This window comes from Ammospiza caudacuta, chromosome Z, assembly GCF_027887145.1.
Source record: "Ammospiza caudacuta isolate bAmmCau1 chromosome Z, bAmmCau1.pri, whole genome shotgun sequence".
Taxonomy (NCBI): domain Eukaryota; kingdom Metazoa; phylum Chordata; class Aves; order Passeriformes; family Passerellidae; genus Ammospiza; species Ammospiza caudacuta.
In genome coordinates, this window is record NC_080632.1 from 1,434,077 (window position 1) to 1,456,977 (window position 22,901).

The window sequence follows — 22,901 nt, forward strand, 5'->3', positions numbered from 1 at the left end:
TGGCAGTTTTCCTTTGAGATCAGATTAATAAAGGAAGTATCTCCAGAAGCCACTGTGAATGTCTCCAGTATATACATTTGGTGTGTTTGTGATCAGTGACATTTGATAACTTTGTGTTTGTTACTATTTAGAATATTCTTACAGAATATTGTGTTTGAAAATGAACTTTAGGGCTTTTGACCTGCTCCAGTCTGAGTTCAGAGTTTTGTATTTTCTTTGTAGCAGTGATTACAGAGTTGAAGTTAAATGCATCCTTATTGTATCATTTATGAATACAATAAATAGGTTTTAAGAGTGAGCAAAAGCTGAACATACTTAACTTGGTAAGGTCTGCCCCTCTTCTGTTAAAAAATGTAGTTATTATACTTGGATGTTTCCAAATACAATCACTGGATCTTAAAGTGCTGTCATTTTTTGTCTAAGTGTAGGAACAAATTCAGGTTTTCTTTCGGAGATTTTAGGAGTAACTTCACAACTATTTTTAGTAATTTTGTAATTATTTTTAGTGATAGCTAAAATTTTTGAATTCACGCTATTTTAAATGTGAAATAGATCATTATAATTTATTATTTTCTGTTTTCTTAAAGAGAATAACACATGTGCTTTAGCCCTAACATGTAGGTAATAGGATTGGATCTCTCACATCCAAATAAGCCAGTTCTAATTAAGCCACATTGTTTATGATTATTGTTTCTAATGGTTGTGCTTATCTAATAGAGTCTATGGCCAAGCTTAGGTTAGCATCTGAAGTAACTTTCAAGATGTATCATTTTGTCAGATATTAACTTAATCAGATGCCATTTCCTTTTTCAAGTGGTCAGCATCCAATTGTTTTATTTCTAGCAGTAAGTCACTGTCCTGGTGTCAGAGCTGCTCCCTTTGAGAGTCCTGGGTGGGCACAGTGCAGCCATTTCTAATTGCAACCCTTAATTTCAAATGCCTTGTTTTTACAGCGCCAGATTTTGTGATAATTTGAGCATTTCTGTCTGTAACTTTTTCACCAGAATTACTGTTAAACACTGTCTGTCAGTCTTGGCATCGTTTTCATACAGTTTCCCATCTGAGAAATTAATGAGGATTTGAGTTTGTCTTCTAAAAAGTAAAGGTTTGTAGGCATTTGCTGTCAGTCTCCCTGTTGAATTAAGCGTGGCCAAAACTGGGTTGCTGCTGTGATTCACAAAGCAGAAATAATAATCCTTGTTCTAAAAAAATAAAGCTGACCTAAAATACAGCTGAACTGCTACTGTTGTCTTCTAGTGTAGCATTTTTCCCCCTTTTTTTGCCTGTTGTAAAGCACAGAGCCCCGTCCTGGAAGCACTTCAGTTCCGAAGAAGCAATAATCTTGTGGAATAGTACTTAACCTCAGAGCAGCAGCTTACTCCAATTTGTGCAAATGGAAGATAATGACAAAAATGATGGGAAAATCCTTCAAAAGGAGGCTCAGGGGGGACCTTGTGGCTCTGCACAGCTCCTGCCTAGGGAACAGGGACAGGAGCAGAGGGAACAGCCTCAGGCTGGGCCAGGGCAGCTCAGGGTGGGCACCGCAGGAATTTCCCCATGGAAAGGGGGCTCGGGAGCTGCCTTGGCACTGCCCGGGGGGGCTTGGAGTGCCCAGCCCTGCAGGTGGCACCTGGAGGTGGCACTCGGAGCCCTGGGCTGGGGACAGGGTGGGGATGGGACACAGCTGGGACTCAGTGTCTGAGATGGATTTTCCACGCCCAGTGATCCTGGGATGCTGTGATTGTTCCTGGGAGGCAGGTGGCAAAGATGAGAGGGGACAGGCACCACCATCTCCCACTCACTGCTCCTTATCCCACCATAGTTCCATGGAAAGAAGACTGCTGTGAATTCCTCAGCCTGAGGAATAACACTGGCATAGAACATTGGTGGGGGCCAGTGGAGGTGGTTCCAGGTGGGGCTGTTCTGATCCCCTGTAAGGTGTGTTCATAGCTTCAGGGAGAGCTGCCCTTCAGGAGTTGTAGTTAGTTTGGGTTGGTCCATCTTCCCTCAGCAGATAAGCTGTGTCCCTCTGTCTCCTTGGATTTCTTTGTCTCATTTCTCAGATTTCTTGTCATTCCCACCAGAAGAGGTTTCCGAACGCACCATGCCTCTGTTCCAGCCTTGTACTCTCTACATGAAAACAAGAGAAAATGTTTCTTCTGTGGGAGGAGAAAAGCCACCAAATTCTACATTTTATATATGACAGGAAGAATGAGGAGTGATTTTGTAACAGCTCCCCACCTTTATATGAAGACAAAATTCACAACTGTTCAGTTTTCACGGTCCGTTGCTTCTTTTGCTTGAAAAGGCTTTCCTTTCACTTGTGATAGTGCTTTTGAAGCAATCAAAAGACAAATCTAATTTCCAGCTGTTAGAAATGATTGTTCATGCATGAGGAACTACTGCAGTGTTATGTGCCATATCTTTTTGGGATGGAAGTCTTGGTTTTGGTATTTTGGTATTCCGTGAATAACAGAAGGCTTGGGGTTGGGGTGGGGTTGAGGGGGGGGAATTTTTGTGGGAAAAAGTTACTTTGAAAATGACTGGATGTCATGGCCAGGGTGCTGAGTTCAGTCAAAAGATTTCCCTTTGGAAAATGATGTATTTCAGGGATCCACTACCTGTTTACCTTGACTCTACTGGTGACATAGTGGCTTTTCAGGGCAGCTGTGTCTTGCAAAAGAAGGCTCCTTGCACACAGTATTTTAGGCATCACCAAATGATTTAAGAGCCACTTTCTTTCTCTGTTATTGAGTATTTAACCAGGTTCTTCACTTGGATGACTAAATTGTAAGAAGTCTTAGACAGTGGGGAGGATTTTCTAGCTGCACACGGAAGATAAATCCATAAGATAACTTCGTTATGCTTCAGACCACTTCTGCTTTCCTTGTGTTTTCCTCATCTGTCACTAGTGATGTCAGCAATAGAAAGCACCTGGAGGTGGTTGGATTCCCCATGTGCCCTTCACTTAAGAGAGCAGTTTATCAATGGTAATAAAAATGGTGCAGCTGGTAGTAAAGGGTTTTGTACAACATCCACATTACACTGAAATTCTTCAGGGAGATACCTGCATTTTTACAGGCTGTGGTAGAGTGGGCTACTTTTGATTAGAGCCTGTGAATTTGAGCACGGTGTGAGCATTTAGTAGGGATGAAAAACAGTGACAGTAAGTAAATGCACTCAGTGTCCCCTCCCCAGGCAGGGTCACCTTGCTGACCACTGTGACCCCACACTGCATGGCCAGTGACTAGTGGTGGCAAAGGCACCACAAGGTCTGGAGGTCTCGTTTGAGTTTAGAATCCTGCACAGGAGGGACCAAAACCTGTAGGAAAATGTCCTGCAGAGACTGGACCTGCAGGGGCAGCAGCAAGAACTGGATCTGGAAGTTTGGATGCTTGGGAGAACAGGCGGGAGGAGAACAGAGATAACATCTCACCACGTGGCCACGCCCTGCTCATCAGCCTGCTTTAGTTCTCTCTGATGAACACTGTCCTCCCGTTCAGTTTCCTTGTTCAAATCCCCCTGCTTGCCAGGGGAGGAGTGTTGAAAGAGCTGCTCCTGAAAGTTGTTGTGTTTCGGTGGTGGCTCTGCACCCCTGAAGAGAGAGGAAGAATGATATACTTTCTACTTTAGAGGCTGAAATTAAATTAGATCTGAATGCATTCCAAGCAATGAAGGCAAATTTGCCTATTAATCTGGGTTGCATCTCCTTTTTCCCCTCCTCACTCTCAAAGCAGCATTACCAGTACCTGTGCCTGTGTCACCTCTTCCCAGTCCTGCTGTGTTCCTGCAGGAGCATCTCCCTGGAGCCTGGACAAGGCAGGAGCAATCAGAGGCCACGGCAGCAAGAAAGGAGATGTGGAATGTGGGAACTGGGAAAAGGCAACAGTGTCTGGACGTCCAGGAGAAATGTTTATTTGTGCCACTTCTCCTATCTTTTCCCCCAAAAGGGGGCCTGCTTCGTAATTTCTAAGGGAATTCAGGCCTGAGCAAGAAGGTCTGGCTCAGTGGGCCTCTGAAGGTGAGGTGGAGATAGGAAAATGTTTGGTGTCAGGAGGGAAATCCATTTTTTTAGGTGATTCTGTCACCTTTCCACTTAACCTGTCTGCCTTGCCTTTCCTTCATGGTCTCCCTCCAAAGGCACCTTAACCCACACCTCCCTGCTGCCCTGCTGCCCTAAACTACCCAAAACCACAATTAACTCTCTCCTGCTGTCGAATTAACTTGTTACCCCAGGTTTTAAACTTGCCTACCTCATCAGGAGGAATAGAAATAGTACAAATATGTTATTTTGCCTTCAGAATGACACCTGACAATGTTTGTTACCTATTGATTTAAATAATTTAGCATTTTAAAAGGAACAAATCAATTTAATTTGTTTTGGGGATACTTAAAGGTTGAGGACAATTTTATATCAATTAAAATCAGTGGTAATTCATTTATGATGGAACTAATGTAATTAATTAGATACTTGCTGCTTATCTTCTTTCTAATACATACATTGCTTTTAAACATCTGCTCAATAGTCCATTATGATAGCACAGGAGTGATTTTACCTGAGAGCAATAAAGGAGCAGATGCTTCCTGATGACAGCTTCCCAGTTTATTTAGAAAACAGCCAGTCAGTCCTGGATTCACAGTTTTAACTTGAAGCATGGCAGGCATGCAAGTAAATTTCAAAATCAGAAACAAAAAAATTGAGAAACAAGTTTCTTCATATAATTTTTAATTTCAAATAATTTTTAATAATTTTTGCAGTTTGGTTACAATGCCTTTTTTTGTTAGTGTTGTATATGACATTTTTTAAGGCTGATGTTTGTTTTTTCTTTTGTTTTGTGGTGTCTGTACATGTGAATGTTTTGCAGCAGTTACAAAACCATCCAAATTTAAATTTGATTTCAGTGTTGTCCAGTGCAGCAACTACAATTCAGCATCAGCTCAAAAAGAGTCAGAACAACAATATAAATAGGAAAAAAATGAGAACAATTATTCAGAGAAAGAGTTAAAATAGGCTGTCATGATATATTTAAAAATAAAGTGTCAGCTTTGCTTTTTAAAAATAAGTTACACCTGTGTTTTGTATTTATGGCTTTATCAGTAGCTGGTTAAAGAGTGAAAATGAGGTCTTGTGGGCTGATATAAAACTGAGGCTCCTTGGTTCTAGTGACCCATTTGTAGATTTTTAGCTGTTTCTAAGATCACCTAAAATGACTGTACTCGTTTTATTCATCTCATCAGCAAAGTTCATCTCATCAGCTACAGAGATACCATCGAAACTTGCAGGCTACAAAATGTACTTTGCCTGCAAAAATACTGTGGGCTGTACTTGCAGAGACTGTAAAGAGCACGATTGCACATCAGTGATGTGTCTTTTCAAATCGGAAAACGTGAAATTGCTGTTTCCTGAGAGGAAGGGGGATTAGAGTAGCCCTGAGAAGGATTCAGCTATTTGCTTTTGTGTGCAGATCTAAAATAGTCACAAATTAATCATTTTACCATTATATACAGAATGCAGTGTATGCAGACAGTCTTTTTTGTAGAACAGTGGTATTTAACACAGGAACAGGTAGGGTTGCCATTTCCAGAAGTATCTTTTAGGGCAGGGTAAGCTGGTGACTAAGCAGGAGGCAAGGCCGTGGTATCTGATGAAACATTAATGCCTGAGAAGCACCATGTAGGCTCAGACTCCTTCTCTTCCCCACCCTGACTGTACCTGGGTTTGGTTTTTTTGTTTCCTTTTCCCACAGGCTGCTGATGGTCTCTTTTGCTATTCTTACTGAAGCATTAATCAATTTTAAAGAAGGGTCAGTGTTATATAGAGAACAATTTTTTTTTTAAGCTGTGTTTTACATATAACCACTGAGTATGACTTGCGTGAGGTGGGAAAGAACATCCCTTCTTGGTCTGTCAGTCATGAATGTGGGAACTGGGAATGTCATACCTGTCTTTGTCTGGCCTGTGGCATCAGGAACAGCAATCAACGCTGTCCTTCTGGCAGGTTGACTTCTTCACATACAGTTTTTAAAACTCGGTTAACCCAGAAGAGCATGTTTTCAAACATTCCCATTTAGTGCTTTAGGCACTTGTTTCCCCATAAGCAAAATCAGCCGTTTCCCTGCAGGCATCTGGGATTTACCAGGGAACCTCTGCTCCGTGGCCATCTGTGATCTTCTCGCTTTGTGTCCAGAAATGTTTGGGCAGTTCCTTGGTGTGCAGCTCCCCAAGATCTGGGCTTTCACTTGTGGACTTGTGCCTCTGCCTCAGCAGCATCTGGGTGCCCGATACATGAAATCTGGGGAAAGTTACATCAGGAAAAAAGCCTGAAAGTATCTTGAGTGTCGTTACTGTTAAAGTTTATCAGTTTTTATATTTTTTTCATATATCAATTCATCCATTGCTGACTGGATAAAGGATGTGGGATAAAAATGCAAAATATCTTTAAATTTCTGGTGTGTTGTATGAGCATAATGATCAGAGGATGCTGATCATTCTTCTTCTTTTCTGCTCAGTCTTTTTCTGTTTTGCTTGGACAGATACCATTAGCCAATATTCAGGGTTGCTTGGCAATAGCCAAGTCATGAAATGCACACCCAGCCTGTGGGGCATTATTGTTGCTTAGTTCATGCATGTAAATTTGGGGGTTTGAGCACTGAACAAGTCCACACCCAGAATGTCTTCTTGGAAAGTTTGTTCTTATGTTTAATCTTAATGGCATTATTAATTTAATGGTTACATTTTCAGAGACATTGAGTTATGACAGCTTTTAGAAAAGTCCAAACAACTGTGTGCTTAGCACTGTTGGAATATTAATTTGAAATGTTGTGAAATTCGTGCTGCAGCTGTGGTATATCTCAATGCAATTAGTTTCATCTATTTTGATTTGTTTCAAATCTACCATAAACTTTAGTACTTTACAGCTGGAATATACACTAACAGGGGAAAAAAAAACGTTCTCAGTTTTATTATTACATTTTATGTTATTAATATAATTACATTATATGATACATTTTATATTATTAGTAAAAGCAACTCATGGCAAAAAGCCTTTAAAGAAAGTAGATCAGAGGATTTTTGGTGGATACATTTGATTTGTCTTTTGGCAAGCAAAACCGGATTATTTAAGGATACACTTCTAAAATGGACTATACTGAATGTAATGAGGACAGGTACAGCTGTAGTCCCCTTATTGTGCCAGTTCCTGTGCCGTGAAGATTTTAGAGAGAGCAGCTTAGAATGATCTCAATTCTGGAATGGCTTGCAGAGAGTTTGTGGAAGGGAGTGTGTAAGATGTCTGTAGGTTTCAGACCTCTCTGATTTTCTTGCTGGCGTTGAAAAATTCCCTTGTGGGTTTTCACGAGCAGCGCAGTGGAAGCGGCGGCCGCCGTTATTTCTGTTGCGCGCATTTACTGAGCCCATGACAATTTCCCCGGGCACAGCAGCAGGGGCTGACGTGCTGCTGTGGCCTCGTGTGTCGTTGCAGGAGCCCTCGGATGAGTGCCAGGCCGCCGGCGTGTGCGGCACAGAAGAAGTGGTTCGCTACGAGTACCACGTCCTCTACTCCAGCAGCTACCAGGTGCCTGTGCTGTATTTCAGAGCCTGCTTCTTGGGTAAGGCCAGCACACACCCCACGTGCTGCGTGCACTGGTGTTGGGAGCCTTGTCTTAAGTTGAGGAAGAGATGTAATAAGAAACCAAGAGGTGAGGCTGCTCACCAGAGGGTTTTTCAGTGCTCTGGACTCAGAGCTCCAGGACCGTGGAGGAGATGATATCATCTCAGCCCGAGGGAGGCTGATCTTTGGCTCCTGGCATCTTGCCTGTGGTTGACTGAAACTGCCGGTCATTTTTCTTGTTCTTTTCTTGAAATGACTACAAAAACTTAGTGCTGCAGGTTTAAACTGGGCTGGGCAATCAGTGGACATAACCACAGTGCTTGAGCCACAAGGCTGGGGTCTAAATGTGTCTTTTAAAATGTATGCTGTTTTCTGTTTAAATTTGCTGCTTAGGGGAAAATAAAATAATACCAATAAGGTATTGACTTATTGTTTTGTATTGAAGCTGGCACTTGAAACAGTCTGATCCTGTCCCCTCCCTGGTATGTTTATCTTGCTACCCACAGCTCTGTGGCTGTAGCCACTGTGATTTCAGCCCCCATCCTGTCAGGGCAGGAGGGAGAGACACTCAGCCTCCCAGGGAGGCCACTGTTGGTGTCACTTCTTTAATCAGCAGGCACAGAGTGATCACGCTGCAGCCCTGGCTGTGCTCTGTGCCCCAAGCCTGTGTACCTGTGCTCCAGGGGCACCTGGCTTGTGCCTGCAGGTGGTGTGGCCAGCAGGACCAGCTTGTGGCACCTGGGGACAATGTTGAGTGATGAGCATGGCTGTGTTGGGTTAAGCCTTGGACTCGACCATTTTAGAGCTCTTTTCCAACCTAAATGATTCTGTGATCAGCATCTTCTGTGTTTTGAATAATATCTTAACTTTATCTAGATAAAGATGTCTGAATGTTGCCAGTGATATCTTTTCCTTTTTAATTAAAAAGTAGCTTTAAGCTGCTTTGAATGTGTTTGGTAGATTTAATCACCCTCTGCCTTATATTGTTTAATGGTTTCTAATTTTGCAGTGTTAGCATTTCGAAAAGCACTTCAGATTCAAAATTGAAGAACAGATTCTCTTCGGCTCCCTGGTGGAAAGATTTTAGTCTGAGGTGCAGTTTCAGGAATGGATAATTTGGGGTAAATTTTCAGAGTGGGACATCGGGAACTGGGGACATTGCTCTGCCTTTACCACCACCAAAACCCCTTTGCACACATCCTATTGCAAATTTATTTCCAGCATTATTACAGGCATTTACAAACGTGCAGTGCTTTTGCCTTTGAACTTATTGTGCAGACAGGAAGATGAAGGTAGTTTTGCTGTGAGAGACGGGTTAGCCTATTTGTGGTCCTGAAAAATGTCATCTGCTTGATTTTTGCTGAATTTATAGTGCAGTGTCTCTACAGAAGAGGACGGAGATGGTGCAGGTAGAGGAAGTAGGACAGTATCTCTACTGTACTGTACTTCCATGTAATTAGTATTCACCATAAGCAGTTAATCACCAGAGAAGAGCTCACAGAGACAAAACAAGTTGTTTAGCTTGTCAGCACCAGGGAATCGGAGGTGTTGAAACATGACTCCTTATAGCTGGAAGTGGATATTACAGGAGCCAGTGGATGATCTAACGCACAGTCATGGTATTATGTGCCAACAGCTCCCCTTGCAGTATAGAACTGTAATTGCTCCTACAAGTACAATTATCCTTTAAAACACTTCTTGGGAACCTTTCACAATGGAAAACAAGGGCTTTTTTTAGATGCTTCCGAAGGTCACCTGGGTTCTCTTCAGCATTTTGCATTCTCTTTTAAATTGTAACAATATCTGACTCTTGAAGGCAGTAGGATACTAAATGCTGGCAGTAAGTGTGTTTCCTACAGTGTTACCAGCTGGTATTCTCTGATTTTAATTATGGGCAGCTTACTTTTGAAAATGAAGGATTCTGTCTTCCCTGCACATTGTTGGTCTGCCTGTGCTGTGCTGTCTGAAGGTCCCAAAGTGGGATTTTTGGAAATGTACAGCTGGCACACAATCACTTGAGATACCTGAGCAGAGTATCCTTTGTCTTGTCCCAAACCTGCTGTGAGGAAAACTCTGGGAAATGCCCTGAGTTTTTTTTCTCTTGAGCTAATAGTCCATGTGATGGGCTCCTCACTTCGTTTGTCAGACAATCAGCAATGCTCACTGCATTGCTCACCAGCGCTAATCAAGGAACAATCTCCCCAAGACTCACGTCAATTTCCCAGTCTGAATTCCTACCATTGTTTGTAGGCTCAGTAAGAGGAAGGGTTCCTCACAAGTCTCCTGTGAGCTGCTCCTGGTTCTCTTGGGATCCTGCCCATACTGATCCCCGTGCTAATTAGAGCTGGCTTCTGTAATCCTTCCAGTGGTTCCACAGCCCTGCCCTGTCTTGCCTTCCCCAGCACAGGGCACAGAGCTGGAATTCAGAGCTCTGCTTCCTCCTTGGCAGTGTCTGCAATGCCCATCACACCTGGGAGACAATGATTGCTCTGTTCAGCCTGGCTGAGGCTTTTGCAGCATTCACCTCCTCCCTTTGTGTAACAGCAGCTGATGCCAGCCTGTCCAAATCTGCGTTCCAGCAGACGCTTTACAAACTTCTCTAGAATGCTGGAATCAATGAAATCCTGCCTTTCTCCTGCTGCATGTGAGTGCAGCTTCCATTTACCTGGTCTCTCAGCCCCTCCTAGGAAAAAGGCTCCCCGTGGAGTTGCTGGGGGGATTTTCCTGTGATCTCCAGCTTGGTTGGCATCCTCAGGAGCTTGTTCCAATGAAGACATCCAGTTCTTACTCCTCTCCGCTAGAACTGATGTTCAGGCATTACAGATCACTTCTTCTGCAGAAGGGAAAAAAAGTTGCATTATATCCTTGCCCTTGCTGTCTAAATTGGATTAAATAACTTATTTTCTTTTAACTCGTCTTTTGACCTTTTTTTGTTGTTTGTGAAATAAAGTTTGCTACGTAAGGTGGTGCAAGGTAAGGTTTGAAATTTTGATTGCAACACAAATAAAACATTTTGAGAGACATCTAAACTTTCTTATAATCTCAGGGGATGGATTTACAGGGAAGATGTTGTTCTGTGCAAGGACAAATACTTCAGTTGAAAATAGTGATTAAGCATGATGAGACTGTCTGGAAAGGTGTTTGGGAACATTATAGGGTACAAGAAGATATTTTTAGGCAGTGTGTATATACATAAGAAACATTTTTCACTGCCTCATGATACTTGCCACGTGGTATTTATTCCTAATTTCACACCTGCTGAAGTCACAGTCAAGTGTCAGGAGCTCATGGCAGAGGCTAATTTCTCCCAAATCAGCCGTGTGCCTGCCATACCATCCAGAAACGGAGCCCCTCTTTCTTCCCCTGGCTTCTGAGACTACCAAATAGGTAGTTGAAGAAATGCATGAACCCCTGCTGATATCTGATGTCAGCAATTAGCCCTCTTGGAGACAGATGGTGTAGGCAATTATCCTTCCCCTTCAATGCTGGCATCAGCCAGATGGGCTGAGCTAGGTCCAGTAAGCTTTCTTTAATCAGCAGAGTATTTTCCTCTTTTCCTACTCTTTAAGATGTCAAGGAGCTTCAGTCTTTTCCTGAACCATCCCCGTCTGAAGCCAGGCATTCAGAACCCTCTTGCCATACATTAAAAAGCCCACAGTGAGGTATCAGCAGCACAGGTGAGCACAGGCAGGAATCACCCCTTGTGTGTAGGGAAAATAATGGCTTGTCTCACAGTTCTCCTTTTCCTGCAAAGGCAGAGGAAGCAGCAGGAAAGCTGGCTAAACACTGAAAAGAAAGAGCAGGACTAATGGGAGTCAACAAGGACTGCACCCTCACTCCTCTAGAGAAGAGAAAAGGAATGAGGTTTTCAGGCTGACCTGCTCAAAACACTCTGTCAGCTCAGTGGCAGCTAAATCCCTGCCAATAAAAACCATGCTAATCAGTGGTTAGAGAGAGGGAGCTTCTGAGATAGGGCAACTTCCTCCAACCCTGAAGGCATGACTTTCTGTATTCACAACCACATTGAGCCTGACTGAAGTGCTTTCCAGAATACAGATTTACTTCCTGAGCTCAAAAACATGTAACCACCGTGTCCTTTCTCAGAAACACAGCTGCTCTAAAGACTATATCCTGTAAGAACTGGTTTTATTGTGGCTTTGGACATAACTGAAATTGAATAATTTCTGTGATCATATATTCTCTTCAGCTGTAGGAGTTTTTTTTCCTCATTTGGTAGTGGTTTTTAATATTGTTTCTTTATAAAATACATCAGAATGAAGCCTCAACAATTTGTGCACCATTTCACCCAAAGCCTAAAATAACCTTTAACTGAAAATCTTAGAAATTGTTAAAAGCTTTTAATTGGGAATCTCTGAAATTACTAAAAGCCCTCACTACACATGAAGAAAATAGAATACAGTGACTTGGGAGGCCTGAAAATTTTCTCTGAAAATAAATATGGAATTCTGTCTGCCTAAAGAATTTCTGCTCTTTGCAGAAATTAACATCCAGCTGAGAATGCAGCTCCTGTGTGGTCTGACAGCCTCACCTTGCTGCTGTGAGAGGGCACTCAGTATTCTGCCTTTAACTATTTCTTATTTGTGAGGATGTGATTGAGTTAACCCCAGCTGGGCAGTCAAGATGCTTGTCTCAGAAAACTTTGTTGTAGCCTAAACAGTGTAAATAATAAAACTATCCCAGCTGAACTTGGGGTAAGCCTTGGGACACGCAGCAAGCTGTGTCCTTGCGGCTGGATGGTGACTAAATAAATGCATGGGTGTGTGAATCTGGAGCTTTCACCTTCTTCTCCTGCCCCTTCTCTTGGCTTGGTGCTGCTGTTTCCTTCAGGTTCTGGTTGAACTTCCCAGCTCAGCTCCATCCCAGGGAAGAAAAGAGGCACAGGGAAGGCAAGAGGCTGCTTGGCTCAGCAGGTGCCACAGTGGCCCTTGTTGCCAGCAGCAACAATTACTGCCTGCTCTGTCAGACCAGCTGGATGTTTGAGGTCTCTGTGGTTGTAAGAATGTGTAACAGGGCTGCAAAACATGTGAGAAGGGGGAAGAAGGGGGTAAGAGAGCCCAAAGAATACAGATGTGTGTTTAGAGCACGGCCGGGAGCTTGTGAATAGAATGAATTTGCCATGTGGTAAAGACAAAACTTGTTTTTACCTATAAAATTGTTAATATTTCAGTAAATTCTGATAATTTATAAAAATGGGACTAACAGAGTCAGAGTAATCCGTTGCATGTGTACGTGCATCTGCTCAGCATTATTGTAAAAATTCTCAGAGAAAGGTGTACAGAGCATGTCTAGAGTGGCAAATCAGGTGTTGCACTAGAACATGTGTTATTGCAGATTTTACACTTGGGCTTTCTCTGCTGAGAACAAAATTGCAGATATGCATGGCATTTCATATCACCTGCACACAGGTGATCTGAGTGTAAATACACCCTTCTGAAATAAATTTATGCTGTTGTAGCAAATTTCTTTGTGAATGTTAGACTGTCCCCAGGACAACTCTGGTGTCTGTCATCACAAGGCAGTGGATGTGATGGTCTAACAAGTCTTACCTTCATGAAAATAGTGTGGAAAAGCTGATTAATATGCTGTTACCCCCTTAGAGACTTCATTTGCCATGTGATTCTACTATATGGTGCTTCGGGACTTCCTGGGTTTTTTTATATATATGTGCAGAAAATAAAACAGAGGCTGTAGGCAGCTGGTTTGAACTTGTGTCTAAACATGGCATTCAAATATTAATTGTGTGAATAAATCTTTTTCATTTTACAAACATGCAAATGTCAGTAGAATACAACTGATTATCTGAGGATGATGGTTTCTGACACCTGACAAATGCCAAGATAAAGCTACTTATTGAAAGTCTATCAAATACTCTGTTTGCCATAAACAAATATTCATTAAAATAGACATGCTTATTTTCTAAGTGCTTGACACTAATATCTTGGCATAATTCTAGCATCACAGCTAAAAACCTGATGACGTAAAGCTATATAAATGCAACTCAAGAAAACATTGTGGACACACAAAAATTTTATCTGCAGAATTTTGTTCCTTAGATTTTCTTCACTCTCTCACTATGAGTTGCATATATTGACAGTAGATGATTCTTCATTATGTTATTTTGTGGTTTTAAATCCACCTTACCAAAGCTTTGTTTTACAAAGCCAGTTACACTTCACACCTTACAGTCAGCACAGTGAGTTGTTACTCTCAGGTGACAGAGAAGAAAACCAAACAGGGAATTTAGGGTGGTTCTATGTGCACGTTCAGCCAGGATTTGAACAGATTTCAGTTTTAATTTTGCTGTTCTTGTATTAAAGACACAGCATGCACAAGAGCTTTGGCTAAAGGTGGTTGTTTGTTCCTCCAGATGGAAGGCCTTTAACTCTGGATGAAATATGGGGGAGTGTTCATGCATCCTATCAGGCTCGTCTGCAGGAGGGGCCCTGGGACACTATTACACAGCAGGTGAGAATCCTCTGGTCCTTCATGAAGTGGGGGAATGAAATATATGCCTTGATCCTCAGTGGTCTTAATCCTCCCTTGCATAGAAGGGAAAAAAAAAAAAAAAAAAAAAAGGATATGTCTGTATCATGTCGTGCTGAACCATTTACCAGCAATAGTTTCAGTCCTGGATTTTGAAGGATATATAAGTATTCACCATTTAAGGCTTGCTTTGACGGTATCTCACATTTAAAATACTTCTGCAAAGCCAGTCCTCAAAAATTCAGGCAGTTTCTGAGTAATTGTGAATTTGGGTAAATACAAAAGCAGACTTGTTTATGTAAATAAAACATATCAGTGTAACATTTCTCGGATTGTCTGGTAATCAAATTACCAAAAAAGACCGTGTGTAATTTTCAGTTTTAAATAGACTTGCAGTCTTCAGGATTGAACAAGAGAAAATTGGTTTCCTATCCTAAAATAAGCTGGTGCTGTCTAATAGCTCAGAGCTGAGCTGGTTGTTCTGAGGTCTTCCCTTTGCTCCAGGTTTCATGAACAAACCTGACAAAGAATTGAGACTCTCCAGCTGTGAGTTTTTTCCCCATTGGACCAAGATACTAATGTGTCTTTTCTCCCTCCCCTTCCCTTGCTTGATTTTTTTATTTCAGCTGTTTCCAGGCACTCAGGTCTCCTGCCACAGCAGCATGACAAAGATGTGACATCCACCACGTCCTACAGGTGCTCCCTTAACTCAAATAACACAGTTTAATTACAGGATGCCTCTTTGTAGATGATGCTCAGCCATGGGAACACAAGCAGAATTCTTGTTTTTTGCAGCCACATACTATTATTTATCTTATAGCAGCTTCCTGAGAAGCTACCAAGCCATGGGTGTTCTGGTGATTGCTGTGCATGTGTGAATTCCAGTTGTGAGCTGGCAGCTTCCTATACTACACACTTTTCACATGAAGCATTAATTACCTGGTTTGTCTGTGAATGAAGATGAGGAAACTGGGTTTTAATAACTTAATGTAATAATGCAGCACTACTGAGAATAAAGCATAAATGGGATGTTTGGGATGTGTGAAATCAGAGTTGTGGAAGCCAAAAGGAAATTCAGGTCACTCTCACACGGGGATTATTTTTGCTTCTTAAGGGACAGTAAAGTAAAAACTGTCCTGCATCTAATAACTGGAGGTGTGTGAGGGATACTTACACACAAATTCCTGCAGAAACACGAGTTTTGGGTGGCAGAATGTATGGAGTGATGAGTCTGGTTCTGGGACACTCTCCAGAGGTGGTACAGTCAGCTGTGAGTGCACTGACAAACACAGGAGGAACATTTTGGAGAAATTAGCGGAGATAACAGCTGCAAAATGTGACTTTCTGTGAAATAAGGAGATTATGGAAGATAATGAAAACTAGCCTGCAAGCCTCAGATCAAAGCAAGAGTCAGGTCTAGAAGAAAAAAACCTGCTTTTCTCTGTCAAATGAATCAGGGTTCTGAACTGAAATACAGTTTTGTCTTGCCTTGCTGCTTTTCTGCTGACCCATTTTGTTATGTGGGTTAGGCTTTGCCTGCAGGGACACAGATCCTATAATGCAAGTCACTGGGCAAACTCATCAAATCAGGCTTGAGCACTCAGTGCACATGAGTAGCAGAATAAAAAATGGTTTAGGATTTTAATCCAAAAGAGATACAAATTTTAGATGCTACAAGCACTCCACCACTGGGAAGAAAAATTGAGTTTGCCAAGGGTAACATGTATGTTACTTAACTTTTAACTAGAGCTAGCTGATGTGCACTGTGGCAGGCCAGGAAAAGAAAGGCTTACTGACTTTTTGGGACTTTTTTCCCCCATATATTTTATGAAATGAGGGTGTCAGACCTGTGCACATTTCTGATACAACTACATTTTGGTGTATACTCCCTGTGACAGAATACATCCATAATGAAATACATCTCAGGAACTGAGACAAGCTGCAAAGAGTGGAGATATTTGACATGTGCAGATTTTAGGTAATATTTGGACTTTTGTAGTTACTTTTGATAATGGTGGAAAGCTATGCTCATTTCCAGAGAAAGCATCCTGAAATATTTTTTCTGACTAGATTACTGCAAAAAGCAGAAGTCAACTAGTTACCTTCTCATAAATAAATTAACATGATACGGTTGCATAGTATTTTATAATGATAATTGATAAATGGTGATGATTTAATTGCACTTCCTCTAGTAATAATCTTAAAATGCTCAGATGAAGTTCCTGTGATTGGCTTTCTTGTGAGTTAAATCTCCCTGGGGTCTTCAGTCATCCCTTCTCTACATCCGGCGATAACTTGCTTTAGCTGTTTTAAATAATACAAATCAATTAGAACACACAGCTGTTTAACAAAACTTCCAAATGTTGCTACAGGTCTCTGTGGGTATTTCCTGATGACTTATAATGACATCAATTTAGCACACCTGGTAAGATGTGTGTGAGCTGGAAGTGGCTTAATTCTGCAATGACAGGAAAATTAAGGAGTATTTATGGATTACTGTTGCCTTCCAGAAATGTTGCCAACTGTGATTTTCAGCTTCTTTTTAGGAGGATTCAGAAGTGGAATTACAGATACCGCAGCCCCATCTCCTAAATTGTTTACTTGTAACTTCGTGGGTGCTTTTTAGTGTTATTTATGTCTACTAGTAATTTAAATACCATATAAACATATATTATATGTATGATGTATAGTATTTATGTTAGTTATTTATAAGATAGCATACACAAATACATAGTAGTACTGTCTAAACAGCTCAAACTTATTGGGCCCTCTGTGTGTAATGAAGAAAATAAATAGCAGGTGTAATGGGCCAGTTAAGAAGGCAGCAGCCCAAAAGTGCCATGGTCAAATGCTAAATGGTGAGGCGAATTGAGAGAATAAAATTTCACAAGAACAGGAAAGAAGTTAAAAAAAAAAAAAAAAAGAACAGAAAGTGGAAAACAGAAATGAGACAAACGGGGACAAATCTTCCCCAATATGAAGGTGATCATACTTTGTCACATAGTAGTGTGTGGGGTAAGAACCAGGAATTAAAAAAAACCACAACAGATAACTAATACTGAGTTAATTTGTAGAGGCTGCACTGGACCTTATATCATTTTGGAAATCTCAGAAGGTGGGTGGGAGATGTGAAGCAGCAGAGGGAGACTCTGGTTATAGCCACAACCTCTGGCTGTGTGGCCCTGATTGGGTGTTCTCTGTGGAGTTGGAAGTGCAAGACTGAAAAGCTTTTATTGTTAGGATGGATGTGGGATAGGCATTGTCAGGGCAAGAATTTTCACCCTGCTGTGGCTGAGGGCTCCACACCTGTTTGGAAGTGCCTCCATCAAGATCCAGGACACTGGTGTAGCCTTCACATCCAGGTATTTTTTCCACAGAGTGCTGGATTGATGGATACAGTCACCTACTAGGATGTAAAATGAGGCCCACTGATTTCTCAAGCATCTTCTGAAATTTAATTATAGTGGAATAAGGGATTGGAAAAAAAATGGGTGAAGGCACTACTGATTCTTTGCAATTTTTTTGCCCTGATGGATATTTATAAAAGTGCAGACAAAGCAGAAGGACTTCAGCAGGGGGAGAGACAACACTCTGACAGATATGTTTTTAAGACTATGATGAAACTGAGTATTGATGTAATTAATTCTATGAACACAGGTGCCCAAGTTAATTTTTGATTTTTGTTACTTCTGCTAATCCGTGCCTTCCTTTAATGTTTTCCTGTGTGGAAGCAAACTAGCTAGAGAATTTTGTAAGCTGATGAATGAAGCTGATCACAGGCAGTAGCATCACCAACAGCTTTGTTTTTAACAGAGTGATGTTGTCATAAAGGCTGACCTTCCCCTGAGGAAACAAAGTCGTAAACACAATCAAGAATATGTGCTAAGGCTTAATCAATGCTTAGTGGTGATGGAATGTAAAACCAAACATCCAAGGGTAGAAATCGAATTGCATTATTACAGGAGGCTCAGGGGCTGAAAAAATACCCCATAAAACAAGGGCAAAACTTGGTGACTTGAAGGTCCTGCAGAAATAGTCTGAAAAAATTAATCTGTGAGTCAGGATTCCAAAGGGCTCTGGAAGCTGTGGAGCACATGTGTCCATACATGACTCCTTTTTTAACCACCCCTGTTCAGATGCAATTACTTCTGCTACCAAAGTGCTCCCAGGCATGGGAGGGGACACATTTCATGTGTGGCACCTTGGTTCTGGATTTGCCAGCAATAAATCAGCATTTTCCTGGTTTAGCCATTTACTGTTGCTGCAGAGAAAGTAGCTCAGACCACTCTGATACTGGCGAAATCCTACATTTCTGAGTAGTGAGTGGTCAGGAATTTTGCGTCTGTTTTTTCTCAACCATTCATTTCTCAGTTTCATCTAAATGAGGTGGTTTTCTTCTGTCATTTGATACTTAGCAGGTAGTTTTAGTATGTCCTTTTTGTCATATCAATAATATTCAACCAAACCTAAACTACAGAAATCACAGCACAGAACTGCACCTATTCTGAGTTAATCCAGAGTCTTTTTCAGCCAGGAGTTAGGAATCTGGAGGATACATTCTTTATAGTACCTCAATAATCCTGTCCATTACATCACTTAATTTATAGCAGTGTTAACAGGAAAATCAATAAACATTGTTTCTAAAATGTCAGGGATGTTAATAGTGTGATTTAAAAGAGGAGAAAGATTCAAAACTCTGAACAGAACACATTGATACAGTGTTGTAGAGGCACATCTTGCTGAAAATGTGATAGGGAGGATTTAAATCATTACGGCTCAGTCATTTTGAAAAATGTGGTAAGGTATCTATTCTTAGACACACAAATCTTTCTTGCCATATTGTGGGATTTTGCTAAGTGGGGGTGGCTGTATACAGTATTTCTTAACAGAAGGTTGCTAGGATCGCTCCTAACGAATTTGAGTTGCATCAACAGTTGCTATGGATCCCCTGCTAATATTTTTGGAAAATTATTAGTACAACTTCCTGAGAAAAGGGAGTCCTACCAGTACAGACTGGAAAGCTATTTGACAGGGGAAGATACAAAGATGGAAAAGCTGGGTCGGTATTTATTTCCCACTAAAATCTTCTACAATGTGTTGAACTCCTGGGGTTTAAACCAAGCTATAGTATTGTACAGGCTACCAAGGAGGTTTTATTTTAAAACTGATTATTAATTGAGCCACTGGTTATTAATGTTTAGCTGCACTACAGTTGAATCATGCTTTTCCCCATAAGACTTCATGGACAATAATCTAGTCCAACTAATTTAATAGAGGGAGAAGACCAAATAATGAACTAATACTAAATGTAAATACGGAAGTTTAATGGATAAAAAGCTGACAGAGGTGCAGCTGGTGGCATCTGTCACAACTTGTGAGAGGCATTTGACAGTGTCTGACATGACATCCTTGTCTCTGAGTTGGATAGCCATGGGTTTGGTGGATGAACCCCTGGGTGAGTGAGAGATGGGGCTGAGTGGTCACACTTGGGCAGTTGGGGTCAGCGAGTCCATGTCCAGGTGGAGACCAGGGACGAGTGGTGGCACCATGGGGTCAGCAGGGCCCAGGGTAGGGTATTCCCCTGCACCAGCGCAGGCTGGGCCGAGCAGAGGGAGCAGCCCTGGAGGAGCCCTGGGGGTGCTGTGGGGCTGGGCTGGGACCCCAAAGCCAGGGCTGGGACCCCAGAGCCCCGAGCCCAGAGCCCGGAGCCCAGAGCCCCGAGCCCAGAGCCCCGAGCCCAGAGCCCCGAGCCCGGAGCCCAGAGCCCAGAGCCCAGAGCCCAGAGCCCAGAGCCCAAAGCCCAGAGCCCAGAGCCCAGAGCCCCGAGCCCAGAGCCCCGAGCCCAGAGCCCGGAGCCCCGAGCCCAGAGCCCAGAGCCCAGAGCCCAGAGCCCAGAGCCCGGAGCCCCGAGCCCAGAGCCCAGAGCCCAGAGCCCGGAGCCCCGTGCCCGGCCCAGCCCAGCGGGGGCAGCAGGGCAGGGGCCATTCTGCCCCTCTGCCCCTCAGGCAGAGCCCACCTGCAGAGCTGCCCCAGCCCCGGCCCAGCCCAGCAAGGAGCTGCAGCTGCTGCAGCCGGGCCAGAGGAGGCTCCGGCGCGGGCACGGGGATGGAGCGGCTCCGCCGGCACCAAAGGCTGCCACGGCTGCCGTCGCTCACCCGGGCACCAGAAGCTTTGGCCCGAGCTCGGGGCGGCCTCGCGGGGCCCGAAGGGGCCGCGGCAAAGATGGACACGGACGATTGCCGAGGGCCGCGGGGACGGCGGCCGGGGAACGGCTCCCGGCGCCGGAGGGCAGGGCCGGCCGGGATCTTGGCAATGAGGAATTGTGCCCTGGCAGGGTGGGCAGGCCCCGGCACAGGGTGCCCAGAGCAGCTGGGGCTGCCCCTGCATCCCCGGCACTGCCCGAGGCCAGGCTTGGAGCAACCTGGGGCAATGGAAGGCGTCCCTGACATGGCAGGGGTGGCACTGGATGGGCTCTGAGTTCCTTCCAACACAAACCATTCCAGTATTCTGTAATAATTTACATGAAGAGATGAAAGCAGTATGGAGTTCCCTGCCAGTTTCTTGGGCATAATTCAGGACACACTTTCAAGTCTCAGTACTATTGTTACTTGAGTTACTCTGAAATGAAAATTCAGTAATATTTTCCATGCAGATTCGTAATTAATCGAACAAATTACAGTGTAATAGTATTGATTCTCTTGATTATTTTTTACTTCTTTGGAAAAACGTGTTTCAGTGCTGTGCATTGCATTTAAAGATAATTTATCTAGCAATGGTTCTGCTTCCAGAGGGCTTTCCAAGCAGGGATTTTTGGAGTAAGTGGTAAGAACACCTTCCCTGCCTGGTCTGGCATTTCTCCTTGTAAGCTGAGGTGGATTCTGAGCTGCCTTCTCCCCACTTGACTGCTGGCTGTTCACTTCTGGAATGAATCTGCGTACTGAACATTCCCCCCTTATGGAAAAATCCTAAATTACACACCACCATTGACTGCACAGTATGAAAGAAGTGAGGATCATATGTGGCACACTCAGATCCATTTGAAAGGCCACTGGAGTTGCCACAGGGCATTGTAAACTATATATTTTTTTACTTTATTAATGCAAAAAAGCTTTTTAAGTGCCGCTGAAATGGGAGTTAGGTATCTGTGCTAACAGGAAGCAGTTTGTACCTAAGCACCTGCGCTCTGGAGTGGTGGCAGCAGATGGTGTCAGCAGTTCAAAAGCATTTAGACAAATTCATGAGGCCACTTGTCCATAAATGGATGCAAAATTACCTGGCAGGAGTGAGTCCTGCAGTGCCTGGGGTGCAGATCTGCTGGAGCAATGCAGGGGGAGTGAACCACAGAGGGAGCCCAGGCTTGTGCTGTCCCAGGAAACACTGCTGCGGCATCCTCTGGAATCTCTGGGGTTATGGGATGAACCCTTTCAGGCCACTTTTGTCCAATGCCAACATGGGTTTGGGGTTTTTTGGGTTTTTTTCCCCCTTATAAATTTTTTTGTGGGTTTTCTTGGGTTTTTTTTTTCCCCCTTATAATTTTTTAATCAGGGTAGGAAATCTGTCTCCAGTGTCTTTTCCATACTTCCACAGCTTGTTGGATCGCTCAGTTTTGCACCTTAGATGAATCTCATAACTTAAGAACAGATTTTAAATAGTAATTAATTAAGACTATATGCTACATAACTAAAATGGTGACAACTGAATTAATCTACTTTTGGCAAGCATGGAAGAAGAATCATCTGTTTATTTTCTTAGGAAAATGGCTGAGATGCCATTTCTTGACAATGTAGCTATGGACCTGCCAATTTTTAAGTATAAAGTTTTCTTGAAAAATCCTAAATGCATAAGTTACGTGCTTGTGAGAAGCTTTAAAGCCTTAAATGAAGCTTGTTAAGCTTTAGAAACATGCCTGAGTGTCACCTACTGCTTTGATTCCTCCTGTTCTTGAAATTAATAATTCAAACCTTATTATACGTATATAAAATAAGTAATTATGGACCAGCATTGTTGGCTATTCTTGATTAGTGTTTTGCTTGCCCTGCATTACCTCTCCTGCCTTTCAGGCATCTTCTGTTAGCTATTTAATAAATTAATTAAAATAAAAACTAATTACATTTAATAAAATAATAAAGTTATAAAATTAAAAAAATAATCACCACCTCTTCAAAACTGTAAATACTCCCAAATCAGGCAGAATTGGGGCATAAAATATGAATTACAGAGTCACAGAGTGGTTTCGTTTGGAAGGCACCTTTGCTGGGATCCATGATGGATTTGAAGCAGCAGATGCAAAGTGGTAGGCGTGGTTCATCTCAGAGAAATTCTGGCTGTGTTCAGTGTCCTTGTATTTCTGTGTTGCAGGATCTGCCAAAGCATCTCTGCTTTCCTCAGGGAAACGTAGCCATTTAATTGCCTTTTCAGCTTGGACTTGGTATTTGATGAAAGAAGGACAGGATCCAGCTAGATTGGCTGCGTGGTGTTGGAAGTGGTGAAGGTGTGAATAAAAAATCATCACTGAGCTTGGTTGTGGGTCTTTGGGAACACACAGGAACGGGGACATTAAATCATGGGGCAGCTGCAGCTGCTGCCTGCAGAGAGCTGGGGTGTAAATCAAACCAGCCTCCCCCACAAAGACAGGCTCAGTGACCACAGAAATCTCCTTCTCGGGGCTGGTTTGCACTTCTCTGTGTTGTCAGGGTCCCTTCACGCTTGCCCCTGCTCGATGCTGGTGCAGATCTGCTTTGATTTTCTGAGCAAAGCAGGAGAGCAGTGCCAGTGGCACTTGCCAGGT

At 42.8% G+C, this 22,901-nt stretch overlaps 1 protein-coding gene across 1 annotated transcript in view; it reads left to right on the forward strand.

Moving 5' to 3' along the window:
• The window catches only part of ATG10 (autophagy related 10), a 59,755-nt gene that overhangs the window by 30,031 nt on the left and 6,823 nt on the right, over positions 1 to 22,901 (forward strand). The window contains exons 4-5 of the mRNA XM_058824067.1: positions 7,481 to 7,607; positions 13,998 to 14,095. Coding sequence (XP_058680050.1) covers positions 7,481 to 7,607; positions 13,998 to 14,095 — 225 coding nt within the window. The remainder of the gene's footprint in view (positions 1 to 7,480; positions 7,608 to 13,997; positions 14,096 to 22,901) is intronic.